Genomic DNA, 13,883 nt, shown 5'->3' with positions numbered 1-13,883 from the left:
CGACCCGGAAGGGTTTCTCATTTACTCACATGTGGACTGGATTTTAACACTGACGGGAACGTGCTTGCTGTGTTGTGATACAACCTAGACAGACAAGCAAGTGATGTACCCCACTATTTGGTTAACGAAGAATATAACATATTACATTGTTAATAATTTGTCGTTTATTTCGTTGTAGATCGCCGTTCCACAAACGACAAATGGTACGATGGAAAATTTAGAATTGAGCCTGTCATCACTGGGTACCATATCCAGACATATTGATAAAAGCCACAACGAACTAAGCAAATACTTGGCAAAACAGGTAAGATAGAATTCATTTGAACTCATTAGAAACTGGATTTTGTTTCTATAATGAGTTATTTACGCTAACCGAACAGAAAGCGCAACCTCATTTGATCTATCAAACCCACCCTCCTCAAAATTGACACTGTGTATTTATCTTTCAATCAATCGTTTTACGACTTCACACACAATCAGAATAGATATTTGTGCATCACAATTGTAATGTTGTGTACTCTGAAAGCACGTTTTAAGCATGTTTTGTTCACGAAATTAACGGATGATGGTTTGGAAATGAAACGTGTCAGGATTCAAGTATGTTTTAATGTTAAGACTTAACTGACTTATCCCTGTCTGCAGATATGGAGCCAACAAGACAGACAAAGTATTCTGTCATGTCTTGCCCAGCTCCTCTTGGAGAAAGACTATACTCTTCTGATCGCCCGCCACCTCCGGCCCCTCATCCTAGACCTCCTTGAGAGGAACACAGAGAGGATCAAAGTGGATGGCACAATAAACCACGATCTTCATGAGCGCTTGTGTGTTGCCCTCAGCAAGCTCCTCTTTGTTAGTCCGGATGCACAGGCGTAAGTCTACCCCATGCATCCTCACCGATGACAATCAGTATCCCACGACACGACGAACAACCTCTTGTCTTTTTCCATCCTCTCCTTCGCTCTCCTCCTTTGCAGGTTTGCTGCCAGGTACTTTGACACGGCCCCTCCAGTCTTTCAGAGGCTCTTCTTCACCAGCGAGGAGTCCTCGTCCGTGCAGTACGGGCCCAGGAGGATGAAGCTGCGAGACCTCATGGGCGCCACCCTGCGCTTCCTCCAGAGCGACCGTGCCAAGTTCAGGGTCCTCTGGGACTGGAGCGCCTGTGTGTCTCAGCTCCTCACCAGCGACGTCATGGTCCGAGGGTGCGTACTCAGCCGACCTCTTACCTGTTACAGTCCTCATGTTGTAAACGTTGTTATTTATGAGAATAACACTTTTTTTGTGTGCCCTACTGTGAAGGTACACGGCCCAGTGTTTGGCCCTGGTCTCTCACATGACAGACAATCAGAAAACCATTTTCCTGAGAAAGGTGCTATCGAGCGAGGAGATCCTCCACATGAAGATTAAGTATGTAGATTCTGATTGGCTGATGTTATGAAGGATTGTTTTTACGTCATAATCGACATGCGATCGTTTTTTATCGTCTTGAAGGTCATTGGAGGAAACGCAGCAGTTAGAGGTCGAAAAAGCCCTTGTCCTAGCCAATCAGGGGACTGTGATGTGGCGGCAGGAAAAGGCAAACAAGTTCACCAGGGGTCAGGTGGTGTCAGAAGACCTCTCCCAGAATGTGGTGGCTGTATGTGGGGTGGTGTTGCCCAGGGTGTCTCCCAAGCACACGGAGCAGGTACTACATTTAGGGTTAACGTTTTCTTATGTGGGCTATTATGTAACTCAGAAATGTGATTAATGGTGTGTTTTTGTGTGGATCTCTTTTCTTCGCACCTTTCTTTAGGCTAACCTAAAGGAACTGGTGCTTGTGGATTCAACTTGTCGCAACATGCGCAGACTGGCGATGGCAGTGGCCTCCCAGAAGGCTGTTCTTCTTGAAGGGCCAATCGGATGTGGTAAAACTGCCCTTGTGGAGTTTATGGCATCCGTCACCGGCCATACAAATGCCACAGAAATTCTGAAGGTTCAACTTGGGGATCAGACTGACAGCAAAGTGAGACAAACAGTGCCACAAAACCATACCAGTATGATATTGCACATTTGCAGTCATAGTAAGTCTAATAATAATCTTGTTGCAGATGTTACTAGGGATGTATCGGTGCACAGACATCCCAGGGAAGTTTATTTGGCAGCCTGGTACCTTGACACAAGCTGTGTCCAAAGGCCACTGGATCCTGCTGGAAGACATTGACCATGCTCCTCTTGATGTGGTGAGAATACGTTCACTTCCATAATCACAAAGGAAATTCATGAATCAGATAGGGAAATAGAATGTAGAATACTCTTGACTGTTATGGCTGTGTGTAATGGTTGCCTTCATGGTCCGGGTGTTGTGCTGTTCCTGCAGATATCTGTCCTGCTGCCTCTGATGGAGAACAAGAAGCTGATGATTCCAGGACGGGAAGACTGCATAGATGTTTCTCCAGGCTTCCAGTTCTTTGCCACGAGAAGGTATACAAATTAATATTTTTATAAATATCTGTGTATTATTGACTTTGTTGACTGATAAATGAATGGTGAGTGTTGTGTATTTGTAGGATGTATTACGGTAACGGCAGTTGGTACAGGCCACAGAACAGCCATGCTTCTCTCTTGGACAAGTACTGGACTAAACTACAGATGGGAAATATGGTGCGAGATGAATTAAAGAAGGTAAGCTGTCCCAGAGCACGTTCATTCACCTGTCTGCCTTAGTCTGGCTCCTCCTGGATGCTGGTAGATGTGTGTTGAAACTATTTACTCGTCTTTGGGGAGCAAAGACTGTTGTCATGACGTTACTGTGTCGTTCATATGTCTGTTGGGTTGTTTAGGTGTTGGTGACGAGGTACCCTAACCTGACCGTTGTGGTGGAGCGACTGCTGGATATCTACTGCCAGCTGACAGGGGAGAGGCACCCTGAACACAGCCCTGCTTCTCTGTGCCACGGCCTCACAGGCAGCCTGCAGGACCCCGAGGTGGCCCAGTATAAGCCGGACGAGAAGACCACATCCCTAGAGGGGAGAGACCTGTCCCTCAGGTAGGCAAACTGATTTTGGTCCATATTTTTTTCCATGATTGGTATCGAAATAGAAATAGAAGAAACTTTCTTGGTGGAAGATTATTTAACAACTTCTTAGAAAAAAAATCACCATCCAAACAGAAGCAATTGTAGTTTACTTTGTTGTTGTCCTCTGCTTCATTGCTATTGTGGTGGTCTCACTGCTGAAATATGAACCCATTCAACTGTCAATACAGTTTGCCTCTGGCACATAAGAATAAGATCCATTTTCATGCCCATAGTTCCAAGCCCTACGGTCAAGTCCCAGATAGAGATGTAAATGTGATGGTCCCGTATCTGTCTGAGGGGAGTGTGCCCTCGCCCTCCCCAGCTGAAACAGAACCCGCCAGCCCCCAAGGACATTCATTAGCTTTCCACTGGGTGCTGCTGCGGTCGATGGCTGATTGATTGGATTGTCCTATGGACTGGGCTCTGACTACTGGTGCTTGTGTCAGTTTAGGACAACCCGATTAGATAACACATTTATACTCTTACATTTACCTTGACCACTTGTCTGTCAATTACCTGTTACCTGCATAGCTTCACAGAAAAAAGGCTAATAGAATGTTATAGAATTGAAGAGGGAATTTTCTTTTACACACATGAATTGATATGCTGACAACTATATTCTGTCATTTTAGTTGTGTTCTGTTTGTATGGATCGTTGCAGTTTAAATATGTGTGCTGCCTTGAACTGTTTATGATCTTGATCTTGTTTCTTTGTGCTTCTTTACAGGGACTTGCTGAAGTGGTGTGAGAGAATCACGGGGAACTTTGACAGCAGCTCTTCAGCTACAGCACAGCATGTCTTCCTGGAGGTTCGGTCTCAATCCAGTCATCAAACAATTACGTCAACCTGTTTCAAACAGATCTGTCCTGGTTGTGGTTTTGATTCGAACACGATATACCGCTAAATACTTCTACTGCAGACCGTTAGAAACAATCACATTAGCATGGATGTACTTCTAAAGTATTTCTACTCTTCTTTGAATATCCTGTCTGCTTTTCCCGCTCCAGGCTCTTGACTGTTTCACAGCTATGCTGTCACGACCAGAGAACCGTCTGCGGGTGGCTGAGGTCATCGGGAGCAAGCTCAACATCTCCAAAGAGAAGGTACCACAGCGCTTCCCTCGCCTGCTTCCAGACCTCTCATCGTACCAGGGACATGTTCCATAAAGTACTGTGGTCACTGTGTCTCCCCAGGCTCAGCACTTCTGCCAGATGTATCAGCCTGGTATCTCTGTGACCGAGCTGGAGGCTTCTGTGGGCCGAGTGGCTCTGGTCCGGAAGCAGAACGAAGTAGTCCGGCTGTGTGTGTAAGTTGGGCATCCTGCCTGTCGTCCCTGGTCATGTGCCAGTCACTGTGCCAGTCACTGTGCCAACATTTAGTCAGAGCAGATAGACTCCCTGCTGGTAAATTGAATAAACATCAAATTGATCCTTAAGTACACTATGGTAAACCAACAAATATTCTGTCTCTAAGCAAATCCCCCAAAACGATTGATTCTTTCTTTTACCCCATCAGGTCTACTGAAATGCATTCTTGGCTTTAAAGTGCAGTCCCATTGTAATAGTTTCAACAGTGGATGAACTAAATTAAATCAAATGGGTGTTTGATTAATTGTTTCGACAGTGGGTGAATTACATAAAATCGGTGTTTATTGATCGCAGTTGTTTCAATAGTCAGTAAAATACATTAAATGGGTGTTTAATAAAAAACTACCTGTTTCCAGTTCAAGTATGGGTAAGAAATAAAGAAGAAAATTAAAGTAAAATCCAAATGTGTTCTTTTTCTGGGTGTTGATAGTGAGAAGCAGACCTTTGCAGCCACACGTCCGTCTGCAGTGCTGCTGGAGCAGCTGGCTGTGTGTGCGGTGAGGGGAGAGCCTATACTGCTGGTTGGAGAGACGGGCACTGGGAAGACCTCCACCGTGCAGTATCTGGCTGGTCTCACAGGTGAGACACGGCTCTAATGACCATGGCCTTCCTCCTGACTCCCCTGAAAACTCCAACACGTCCCCTTTTCTCTATTCCGTACCCTCCAGGACACAGGTTAAGGGTGATAAACATGAACCAGCAGAGTGACACTGCTGATCTTCTGGGAGGGTGAGTCACTGAAGGCTTGTAGCCTAGTCCTTACCTGCACAGTCCCACACCGACCTGATTAAAAGGGGGTCCCTTTTCCTTGCTGATGCGGATCTTTTCCAGGTACAAACCTGTGGACCACAAGCTGATCCTGCTGCCGCTGCGCGAAGCCTTTGAGGACCTGTTCTCCCAGTCGTACTCCCGCAAGCAGAACCTGACCTTTCTGGGCCATGTGCAGACCTGCTTCAGGGGCAAACGCTGGCAGGACCTGCTCAAGCTCATGGACCACGTGTGCAAGTCAGCCCTCACCAAAGAGTTGCAAGACAAATCTAATGGTACTACCTCCAGAAAACACCTTTCTAAGCGAACAGATCATTCCACACCTTGATTGTGGACTTAGGGTTGTAACTATCCCCGTGGTGTGACTGTGACTGTGTGTTCCCCCCAGCTGCCTTGTTGCAGGAGCAATGGGAGGCCTTGGCACTGAGACTGAGCCAAACCCAGCTGCAGATCAAAGCCTGTGAGACGGCCATGGTCTTTGCCTTTGTGGAGGTAACACAAGGATCCCTACAGACGCACCTCGCTCCCCTCACACGAGTGTTAATCACCCATCACATTGTGATCCTTACTGACGATGTTTGTGTGTGTGTGTGTGTGTAGGGGACTCTGGCCCAGGCGGTGAAGAAAGGAGAATGGATCCTGCTGGATGAGATCAACCTAGCGGCGGCTGAAACCCTGGAGTGTCTGAGCGGGCTCCTGGAGGGAAGAGCTGGCTCTCTGGTGCTGCAGGACCGTGGAGACACAGGTGAGCTCAGTACTGCACCCTGACAGGATCATACCATCCTGCACCATGATCTCAGTACTGCACCCTAACAGGATCATACCATCCTGCACCATGATCTCAATACTGCACCCTAACAGGATCATACCATCCTGCACCATGATCTCAATACTGCACCCTAACAGGATCATACCATCCTGCACCATTATCCTAAATGAAGCCCTTGGTCTATCTTAAGTGTTGTGCTGGTGCAGGATCTAAATGACTGCAATGCACACAATGATTCCCTTCTGTTTTTGCGCTTGCCGACCCAAGATGTGGTATTTTGATGCTGCAATGGGAATATCACCTTCCCTCTTCTCTTTGTGCAGAACCGCTCGTTCGCCATCCAGACTTCCGTCTGTTTGCCTGCATGAACCCAGCCACCGACGTGGGCAAGAGGAACCTTCCTCTGGGGATCAGGAACCGGTGAGAAGCTCTTAAGAGAACCAGGTGTGGTGGATGACTGTGAAGCTCTGAGCATCTTCACAACCTCATGTTCCTGGTGTCCCCCCCCGCCCTCAGCTTCACCGAGCTGTACGTGGAGGAGCTGGAGAATGAGTCGGACCTGAGGATCCTGGTGTCAGATTACCTGAAAGGCCTGAACCCCTCGAGGACCGTCGTCAACGGCATCATCAGGTGAGGATGAGAAGCTCCTCCCTCTGAGACGTCAGGTGAGGTATCTGCGCATTCTTGATTTAATCTCCAACTGTATGGCTGACCTGGTGACTGTGTTGGCGTGTAGTTTTTACCTGGCGGTGCGCAAGGAGGCTACCAGCCACCTGGTGGACGGTACGGGCCACAGGCCTCACTACAGCCTGCGGACGCTGTGCAGGGCCCTGAAGTACGTGGCTTCCAACCCCTGCTACAGCGTCCAGCGCTCGCTATACGAGGTGGGACAAAACAGCGCTGGGCCCAGACATTCTGACGCATCTCGCTGACTGTGCTTGATACGTGACGTGCTGTGTTTCTGTCAGGGGTTCTGCATGAGCTTCCTGACCCAGCTGGACAGGAGCTCCCATCCCGTCGTCCAGAATCTAGTGTGTCAACACATCCTGGCAGGAAACGTCAAGTGTTTGAAACAGGTAATGCAGCACGACAACAAGACGAGCTCATGTAGCAGACCCAAAGGAGTGGAGGGAACTCCTTAAAGCTTAAAGTGGAAATCATGTGATTCGAAAAAGCTTTGAGGAAACCCATCCCGTCATGAACCAGCCTGGTGATCTGCTGATCCAGTGATAGTGAGCAGGTTTCGTGTGTCTCTTCCAGCCTATTCCAGAGCCCTCAGGGCGGGTGTGTGTGGAGATGGAGGCCTACTGGGTGTCCCAGGGGGAGATGGAGCCAGCTCTGGACCCCAGCTACATCCTCACCTCCTCTGTCAAGCTCAACCTCCGTGACCTGGCCAGAGTGGTGTCCGCAGGGTAGGAAAACCTCCACTAGCCCCCCCCCCCCCCCCTTCCCCACTCATTTGCTTGCTGGGAGTAGTGGTAGGGGGCTTCTGGCCCAGCTGAGAGTCAATTATCCTCTAACCGTACTCCACAGGTCAATGTAGTTTGCTCCAGGCACTTGACCGTTCCTATAGAGGTCAAACTACAAAATCACTTGTTTTCACTGCAAACTACTGGTTGTTAGAGAATCACACCATTTATCTGCCTCCTTCAGGAGTCATCCTGTCCTGATCCAGGGGGAGACGTCTGTGGGGAAGACCAGCCTGATCAGGTGGCTGGCGGCTGCCACAGGGAACCAGTGTGTGAGGATAAACAACCACGAACACACGGACATCCAGGAGTACATGGGCTGCTACTCCTCTGACGACGGGGGCAAGCTGGTCTTCAAAGAGGGTATCAGCCATTGATATACAGCCCAGTCCAATCCACTCCCCTCCCTCCCACCCGAGCCTCTGGCAGCGTCATAGTCTAACATTACTGTGTGTGTGTGTGTGCTCTCCCTTCAGGCGTTCTCATTGATGCTATGAGGAAAGGCTACTGGATCATCCTGGATGAGTTGAATCTGGCCCCCACCGATGTTCTGGAGGCCCTGAACAGACTCCTGGATGACAACCGAGAGCTGTTTGTAGCAGAGACCCAGGAAGTGATCAAAGCCCACCCCAGATTCATGCTCTTCGCCACCCAGAACCCTCCGGGACTCTACGGGGGTAGAAAGGTAGGTCTTGTTGTGGCTTCAGTAGAGCAGTGGTTCAGGTATAGTGTCGACGGGGGCCGCTTGGTCGAGTCTCTTCATTTTTTTTACATTTTTAGTCATTTAGCAGACGCTCTTCTCCAGAGTGACCTACAGTAAGTACAGGGACATTCTCCCCGAGTCAAGTAGGGTGAAGTGCCTTGCTCAAATCCACACCAATTTCTTTTGCACGTCCCGGAATCGAACGGGAAACCTTCTGATTAATAGCCCGTTTCCCTAACCACTGACTCCATCTGATTCCTCTTCATTTCTTCCCCAGGTCCTCTCCAGGGCTTTCAGGAACCGCTTCGTGGAGCTGCACTTTGACGAGCTGCCGAGCGGCGAGCTGGAGGTCATCCTCCACCAGAGGTGCAGCCTCCCTCCGTCCTACTGCACCAAGCTGGTCCAGGTCATGCAGGACCTCCAGGTGAGCGCTAACCTCCAGGGACGCTGCGTCGTCAGCCAGCTCGCTGGGTTTGACCGCTCATGTGACCTTTGGGATGTATGCTCCAGTCCCTGCGCAGGGGATCGTCTGTGTTTGCGGGGAAACACGGCTTCATTACCCTCAGGGACCTGTTCCGCTGGGCAGACCGCTATAGGCTGGAGGAACAGACTGAGACGTCGCGGGATTGGCTGCAGCATTTGGCTGACGATGGTAACACCGGATATTTACAGAAACGTAGATGAGACAGATTCTAGCGGTGGGGGAAAAAATTGATTCACATTTGAATTGCGATTCAGTTTGCTAGCGATACAGATCGATTTAGAAATGTATGTGAATCAATTTGTGTTAAAAAAATTGTTTTCAAAAAATCTCGGAAAAGTTGTGAATGTATTTCTAAGCGGACCTACTTGTGTGTGTGTCAGGATTCATGCTGCTGGCAGGCAGAGTGAGGAAGGCAGACGAGGCAGCTATCATCCAGTCCATCCTGGAAAAGCACTTCAAGCGGAGGGTGAACCCTGACTCCCTGTTCTCTGAACAGCAGGTCACCTCTCAGTTCAGTGAGTACAGACCACTCTGACCACTGAACGACCCTCTTTCAGCTCAATAGGTCAACTGCATTATTCAAGCACTTGTTAAACAAAACCAAATATGAAATGTCTCTCAACTGAACCAGCGGTTGACGTTTTAGGTAAACACCATGAGTATGAACACTTGAGGTGTTGAATCAGTGTTTAATGTTGTCTATTAGGAGTTAGATCCTGGAGGTTCTATTGACTGTGAAAAGCGTTGCGTGTTGTGCAGTGTTTCATGTTGCGTGTGGGACATTAGTATTGGCCAGACTGTTAGGATCCATTTAGAGCTGTGATGTGGTCTGCACGGCAGGTCCTTTTGTGGACAGCATCGCGGGCGTCCCCGAGGAGTTCCGTCACGTGGTGTGGACTCACAGCATGCGGAGGCTGGCCGTCCTGGTGGGGCGAGCGCTGCGGTTCGGAGAGTCGGTCCTCCTCGTGGGAGACACAGGGTACGGCACATTGTCTGTCTGATCTCTGAGTGCAGTAGAAGGGAACACTTCTGAGGGCTGAAGTTTGTGGTTTTTATTTATTGTTTTTATTTTCTTCTTAGGTGTGGAAAGACGACAATCTGCCAGCTGTTTGCTGCCCTGGCAGGACAGAAGTTCTTCTCCCTGAACTGTCACCTGCACATGGAGACGTCAGACTTCCTGGGAGGGCTCCGGCCAGTCAGACACGCTGGGACACATCAGGTACAGGCTGGCATGGGAAGTCAGAATACAAAAAAATGAAATTGGCTAAATTGAAGGTTAGCCTATACCCTACACTTAAATGTAGCTGGAAAAAAACCCATCTGCTGTAGCATAATGTTGGTTACAACCCTAGTTGGGTACCTCCAGACTAACTGCAGGTCTAGCAGATAGGAAGTCCTAACCTCCTGCTGATACTGTCTCCTGTGTGCTGTGCGGCGCTGCAGGTGGACGCGGAGGACGGCCGTCTGTTTGAGTGGCAGGACGGGCCTCTGGTCCAGGCTATGAAGGAGGCTGGGGTGTTCCTCATGGACGAGATCTCCCTGGCAGACGATTCTGTGCTGGAGAGACTCAACAGGTGGGCACGCTCTCTCCGTCACGCCTCTTAGCTGGCCCGCACACACACACACACGATCGTCGCTGACCTTTGACCTCGTCTCCTCGCAGCGTTCTGGAGACCGAGAGGTCCCTGCTGCTGGCGGAGAAGGGCAGCGGGGACGATGACGACGTGGAGCTGATCACAGCCGCGGCCAGCTTCCGCCTGGTGGCCACCATGAACCCTGGAGGAGACTTCGGCAAGAAGGAGGTAAAGCTCTCTAATGTAGATCCTTAAAGATCAGCCATCATGGATCCTGGTTATTTAAACCATACTCTCTTGTTCTCTCTGTGTGTGTGTGTGTGTGTGTGTGTGTGCAGCTTTCCCCAGCGCTCAGGAACAGATTCACTGAGATCTGGTGCCCTCAGACCAACAGCCGTAGTGACCTGGTCCAGATCATCCAACACAACCTGCGTTCAGGCCTGGCCATAGACGGTACCCAGCTCCTCTCCACCCTCAGTCTGTTTCACGTCTGAAGTAAAGCCCTCCTCCTCTCCTCTCTCTCTGAGGCGTCCCGTAACCCTGACGACGCGCCCTGTCCCCCCTCCTTGCAGGTGGAGACATCGCTGAGCTGATGCTGGACTTCATCGATTGGCTGACCAGTCAGGAGTTTGGCCGGCGCTGCATCCTGAGCGTGAGAGACATCCTGTCGTGGGTCCACTTCCTGAACGTGGTGTGTGAGCGTGACATGGATGGCTTTATGACCATGGGGGCGGAGGAGGAGGAGGAGGAGGCTGAGTGGGACCTGAGGCTGGACACCATCACTGCCTTCATCCACGCTGCCTGTCTGGTGTATGTGGACGGCATCGGCTCAGGTCAGACACTGCCACACCACACAGACTCAACCTGTGTCAACTCAGGAAGTGCTAGAATCACAAAATCTCCTCCTCCTCCTCTCCTCCACCTCCTCCTGCCCTGCCCCTCCTCCTCCTCTCCTCCCCCTCCTCCTCTTCTCTTCCTCCTCTCCTCCCCCTCCCCTGCCCCTCCTCCTCTCCTCCTCCTCCCCCCTCCTCCTCTCCTCCCCCCTCCTCCTCCCCCCTCCCCTTCCTCCCCCTCCTCCTCTCCCCGTGTGTTACCCACCAGGCACAACAGCGTCGTCAGCTGAGAGTGCCATGGTGGCTCGCCGGTCCTGTCTGGGCTTCCTGCAGCAGAGGCTCAGCAGAGTCACCCAGCTGGACCAGGAGATGCTGGACGCCCTGCGCGTGTACGACACCACCCTGCCCAGGGAGCCCCAGCTGGGGGATGACTTCTTCGGCATCGACCCCTTCTACATCGCCCTAGGTCTGGACGCTTTTTCCTCTGGACGTGTCCTGCAGTAGTGTTTCCATAGCAGGTTCTCTGCTGTGTCTGGAAGTGCAGGTCGACCTCATCTTTGCTTCCCCTCGACCCCCCCCCAGGACCAGCGACTGAGAGCCGGAGCCTGTCGGACTACGCCCTGGCCGCGGGCACCACTGCGGTGAACGCCCAGAGGATCCTCCGAGCCCTGAAGCTCCAGAGGCCCGTGCTGCTGGAGGGCTCCCCTGGCGTGGGCAAGACCAGCCTGGTGGCAGCCCTGGCCAAGGCCTCTGGAAACCACCTGGTCCGGATTAACCTCTCTGAACAAACGGTAAGCCCCTGTTCCCCAGTCTCTCAATGTTCATGTTAGCCAGAACATCTGTGCAGCCTCCTCTGCTGTTATATCATGTCTCAAGAGAGAGACGGGTGGACTAGCGATCGCTCCCTGATCGGTTAATGATGTTGTTTTGTCCCGGGGCAGGATGTGACGGATCTGTTTGGGACTGACCTGCCTGTGGAGGGGGGGAAGGGGGGAGAGTTTGCTTGGCGAGACGGCCCTCTTCTGGCTGGACTGAAGGCTGGTCACTGGATAGTTCTGGATGAGGTACGATATCTCCCACAACCTGCTGTATTTCAGAGTTATTGGTGTCTTGGTGTGCGTTAGATGTGTATGATGATGGTCCATGTGATATAAAGGCTTGTGTTTTTCTTTTCTTCTGTAGTTGAACCTCGCTTCCCAGTCTGTGCTGGAGGGCCTGAACGCCTGCTTTGACCACCGCTCAGAGATCTATGTTCCAGAGCTGGGGATGACCTTCCAGGTGCAGCACGAGAAGACCAAGATGTTCGGCTGCCAGAACCCCTTCATCCAGGGAGGGGGGCGCAAGGGACTCCCCAAATCATTCCTCAACAGGTTCACTCAGGTACTGTAGACGGGAGCCAGCCAAACACACAGGACCAGGATCACGTTGTTATCATCATCAAATAGATGTCATTATGTAACTACACCCCTGTCCTTTACAGGTGTTTGTGGACCAACTCACCAGTGAAGACATGGAATTTATCGGGGACTCAATTTTTCCCAACATCGACAAGCAAATCACCTCTAAAATGGTGCAGTTCAATAACCGGGTAGGTTAAGGACTCATGTCCCTGGTCCAGTCAGAGCCTGTGGGGTTCAGTGGGACTGACCTCGTCTGTCCCTCTGTGCCTGCCAGGGTCCAGCAGGGTTACATGTCCTCGCTTGACCCCATTGTGACAATAAAGGACAATAGCCGCCAGTCTGTCCAGCAGTTGGCATCGTTCCCCTGCCCATAGAGCTATTCGTGGATATTGGTTCACTGTCCCAAGTTCACTGCTGGCTTTGTTTGGGGGGGGGGGGGCTCTATGAGGTCTTGAACTCTCTCTGTGGTCCACTGGCTTCTGAATACACAAGCCACTTATCTCTTCTCCACTGCTTTGTCCTAAATCTGGTCACAAACCATCCTTCTGTTTCCTGCTCTGTTTGTCCCTCCTGTCCCTCCGTCCCTCAGCTTGTGCAGGAAGTCTCTGTCGAGAGGAAGTGGGGTCAGAAAGGAGGCCCCTGGGAATTCAACCTGCGAGACATGTTCCGCTGGTGTCAGCTGATGCAAGCCGACCAATCGCCTGGCTTCTTCAACCCAGGTCAGCATGTGGGTGTGGTGTACGCAGAACGGATGAGGACGGAGGCAGACAAGGCCCAGGTATGTACAGCCCTGCTGTTTACTAACTTCTGGTCTTGGAGTTGTCTGTGAAACTTGATGCTCGTTCAAAGCTGTCAGCTGTTGTCATGAATACTCCTCTGTTTAGGTGCTGTCTGTGTTCCGGAAGGTGTTTGGTGAAGATTTTGAGCCCTACACTAGTTCAAGGCAATTCCACATCACACCACTGAACCTTCAGGTAAGTCACAGCCTCGACACCTCATCCAGTGCTAGACTGATTTGTTTTTTTAATAAAAAATTCACAGATGTGTAAAAAGCACATCAAGTCATCCCCCCGCCATGTTCCCCCAGGTGGGCTTCTCAGTCCTCCAGCGCAGTGGGGGGGCCCCAGTGGTCCTGGACCCCCCCCTGTCCATCACCCACCAGGCTCTGCGTCCTCTGGAGTCCGTCATGAAGTGTGTGGAAGTGGGCTGGATGTCCATCCTGGTGGGCCCCACGGCCAGCGGGAAGACCAGCCTGGTGCGGCTGCTGGCCCTGCTCACAGGCCACCGTCTGCGCGTCATGGCCATGAACAGCTCCATGGATACCACAGAGCTGCTGGGAGGGTTCGAGCAGGTAACTCATCAAGCTGGGACAGCTGGCTTCCCTCTGCAGAGCACACTTGGGTTTAGATTGGCCTGGTGTTCTCCTCTGTAGTGGCTTCGTGTGAGCAGGGGGTGTGAAAGAA

General features: G+C 51.1%; 1 protein-coding gene across 1 annotated transcript in view; it reads left to right on the top strand.

Moving 5' to 3' along the window:
- The window catches only part of mdn1 (midasin AAA ATPase 1), a 34,999-nt gene continuing 21,116 nt past the window's right edge, over positions 1-13,883 (top strand). The window contains exons 1-42 of the mRNA XM_047021099.1: positions 1-304; positions 643-869; positions 975-1,199; positions 1,297-1,404; positions 1,489-1,681; positions 1,790-1,999; positions 2,085-2,216; positions 2,354-2,457; positions 2,544-2,658; positions 2,817-3,022; positions 3,780-3,861; positions 4,061-4,156; positions 4,247-4,359; positions 4,851-4,999; positions 5,089-5,149; positions 5,252-5,463; positions 5,577-5,680; positions 5,789-5,933; positions 6,281-6,377; positions 6,474-6,587; positions 6,694-6,841; positions 6,926-7,033; positions 7,218-7,369; positions 7,611-7,789; positions 7,903-8,111; positions 8,407-8,553; positions 8,640-8,781; positions 8,994-9,128; positions 9,454-9,592; positions 9,694-9,832; positions 10,057-10,187; positions 10,277-10,415; positions 10,526-10,640; positions 10,760-11,020; positions 11,289-11,486; positions 11,603-11,811; positions 11,962-12,084; positions 12,203-12,400; positions 12,501-12,608; positions 13,010-13,198; positions 13,305-13,394; positions 13,508-13,771. Of these exons, the coding sequence (XP_046877055.1) occupies positions 209-304; positions 643-869; positions 975-1,199; positions 1,297-1,404; positions 1,489-1,681; positions 1,790-1,999; positions 2,085-2,216; positions 2,354-2,457; positions 2,544-2,658; positions 2,817-3,022; positions 3,780-3,861; positions 4,061-4,156; positions 4,247-4,359; positions 4,851-4,999; positions 5,089-5,149; positions 5,252-5,463; positions 5,577-5,680; positions 5,789-5,933; positions 6,281-6,377; positions 6,474-6,587; positions 6,694-6,841; positions 6,926-7,033; positions 7,218-7,369; positions 7,611-7,789; positions 7,903-8,111; positions 8,407-8,553; positions 8,640-8,781; positions 8,994-9,128; positions 9,454-9,592; positions 9,694-9,832; positions 10,057-10,187; positions 10,277-10,415; positions 10,526-10,640; positions 10,760-11,020; positions 11,289-11,486; positions 11,603-11,811; positions 11,962-12,084; positions 12,203-12,400; positions 12,501-12,608; positions 13,010-13,198; positions 13,305-13,394; positions 13,508-13,771 (6,312 nt within the window). The 5' untranslated portion in view covers positions 1-208. The remainder of the gene's footprint in view (positions 305-642; positions 870-974; positions 1,200-1,296; positions 1,405-1,488; positions 1,682-1,789; positions 2,000-2,084; positions 2,217-2,353; positions 2,458-2,543; positions 2,659-2,816; positions 3,023-3,779; positions 3,862-4,060; positions 4,157-4,246; positions 4,360-4,850; positions 5,000-5,088; positions 5,150-5,251; positions 5,464-5,576; positions 5,681-5,788; positions 5,934-6,280; positions 6,378-6,473; positions 6,588-6,693; positions 6,842-6,925; positions 7,034-7,217; positions 7,370-7,610; positions 7,790-7,902; positions 8,112-8,406; positions 8,554-8,639; positions 8,782-8,993; positions 9,129-9,453; positions 9,593-9,693; positions 9,833-10,056; positions 10,188-10,276; positions 10,416-10,525; positions 10,641-10,759; positions 11,021-11,288; positions 11,487-11,602; positions 11,812-11,961; positions 12,085-12,202; positions 12,401-12,500; positions 12,609-13,009; positions 13,199-13,304; positions 13,395-13,507; positions 13,772-13,883) is intronic.

This window comes from Hypomesus transpacificus, chromosome 6 (genome assembly GCF_021917145.1).
Source record: "Hypomesus transpacificus isolate Combined female chromosome 6, fHypTra1, whole genome shotgun sequence".
NCBI lineage: Eukaryota > Metazoa > Chordata > Actinopteri > Osmeriformes > Osmeridae > Hypomesus > Hypomesus transpacificus.
This window is presented reverse-complemented; position numbering and strand designations above follow the sequence as displayed.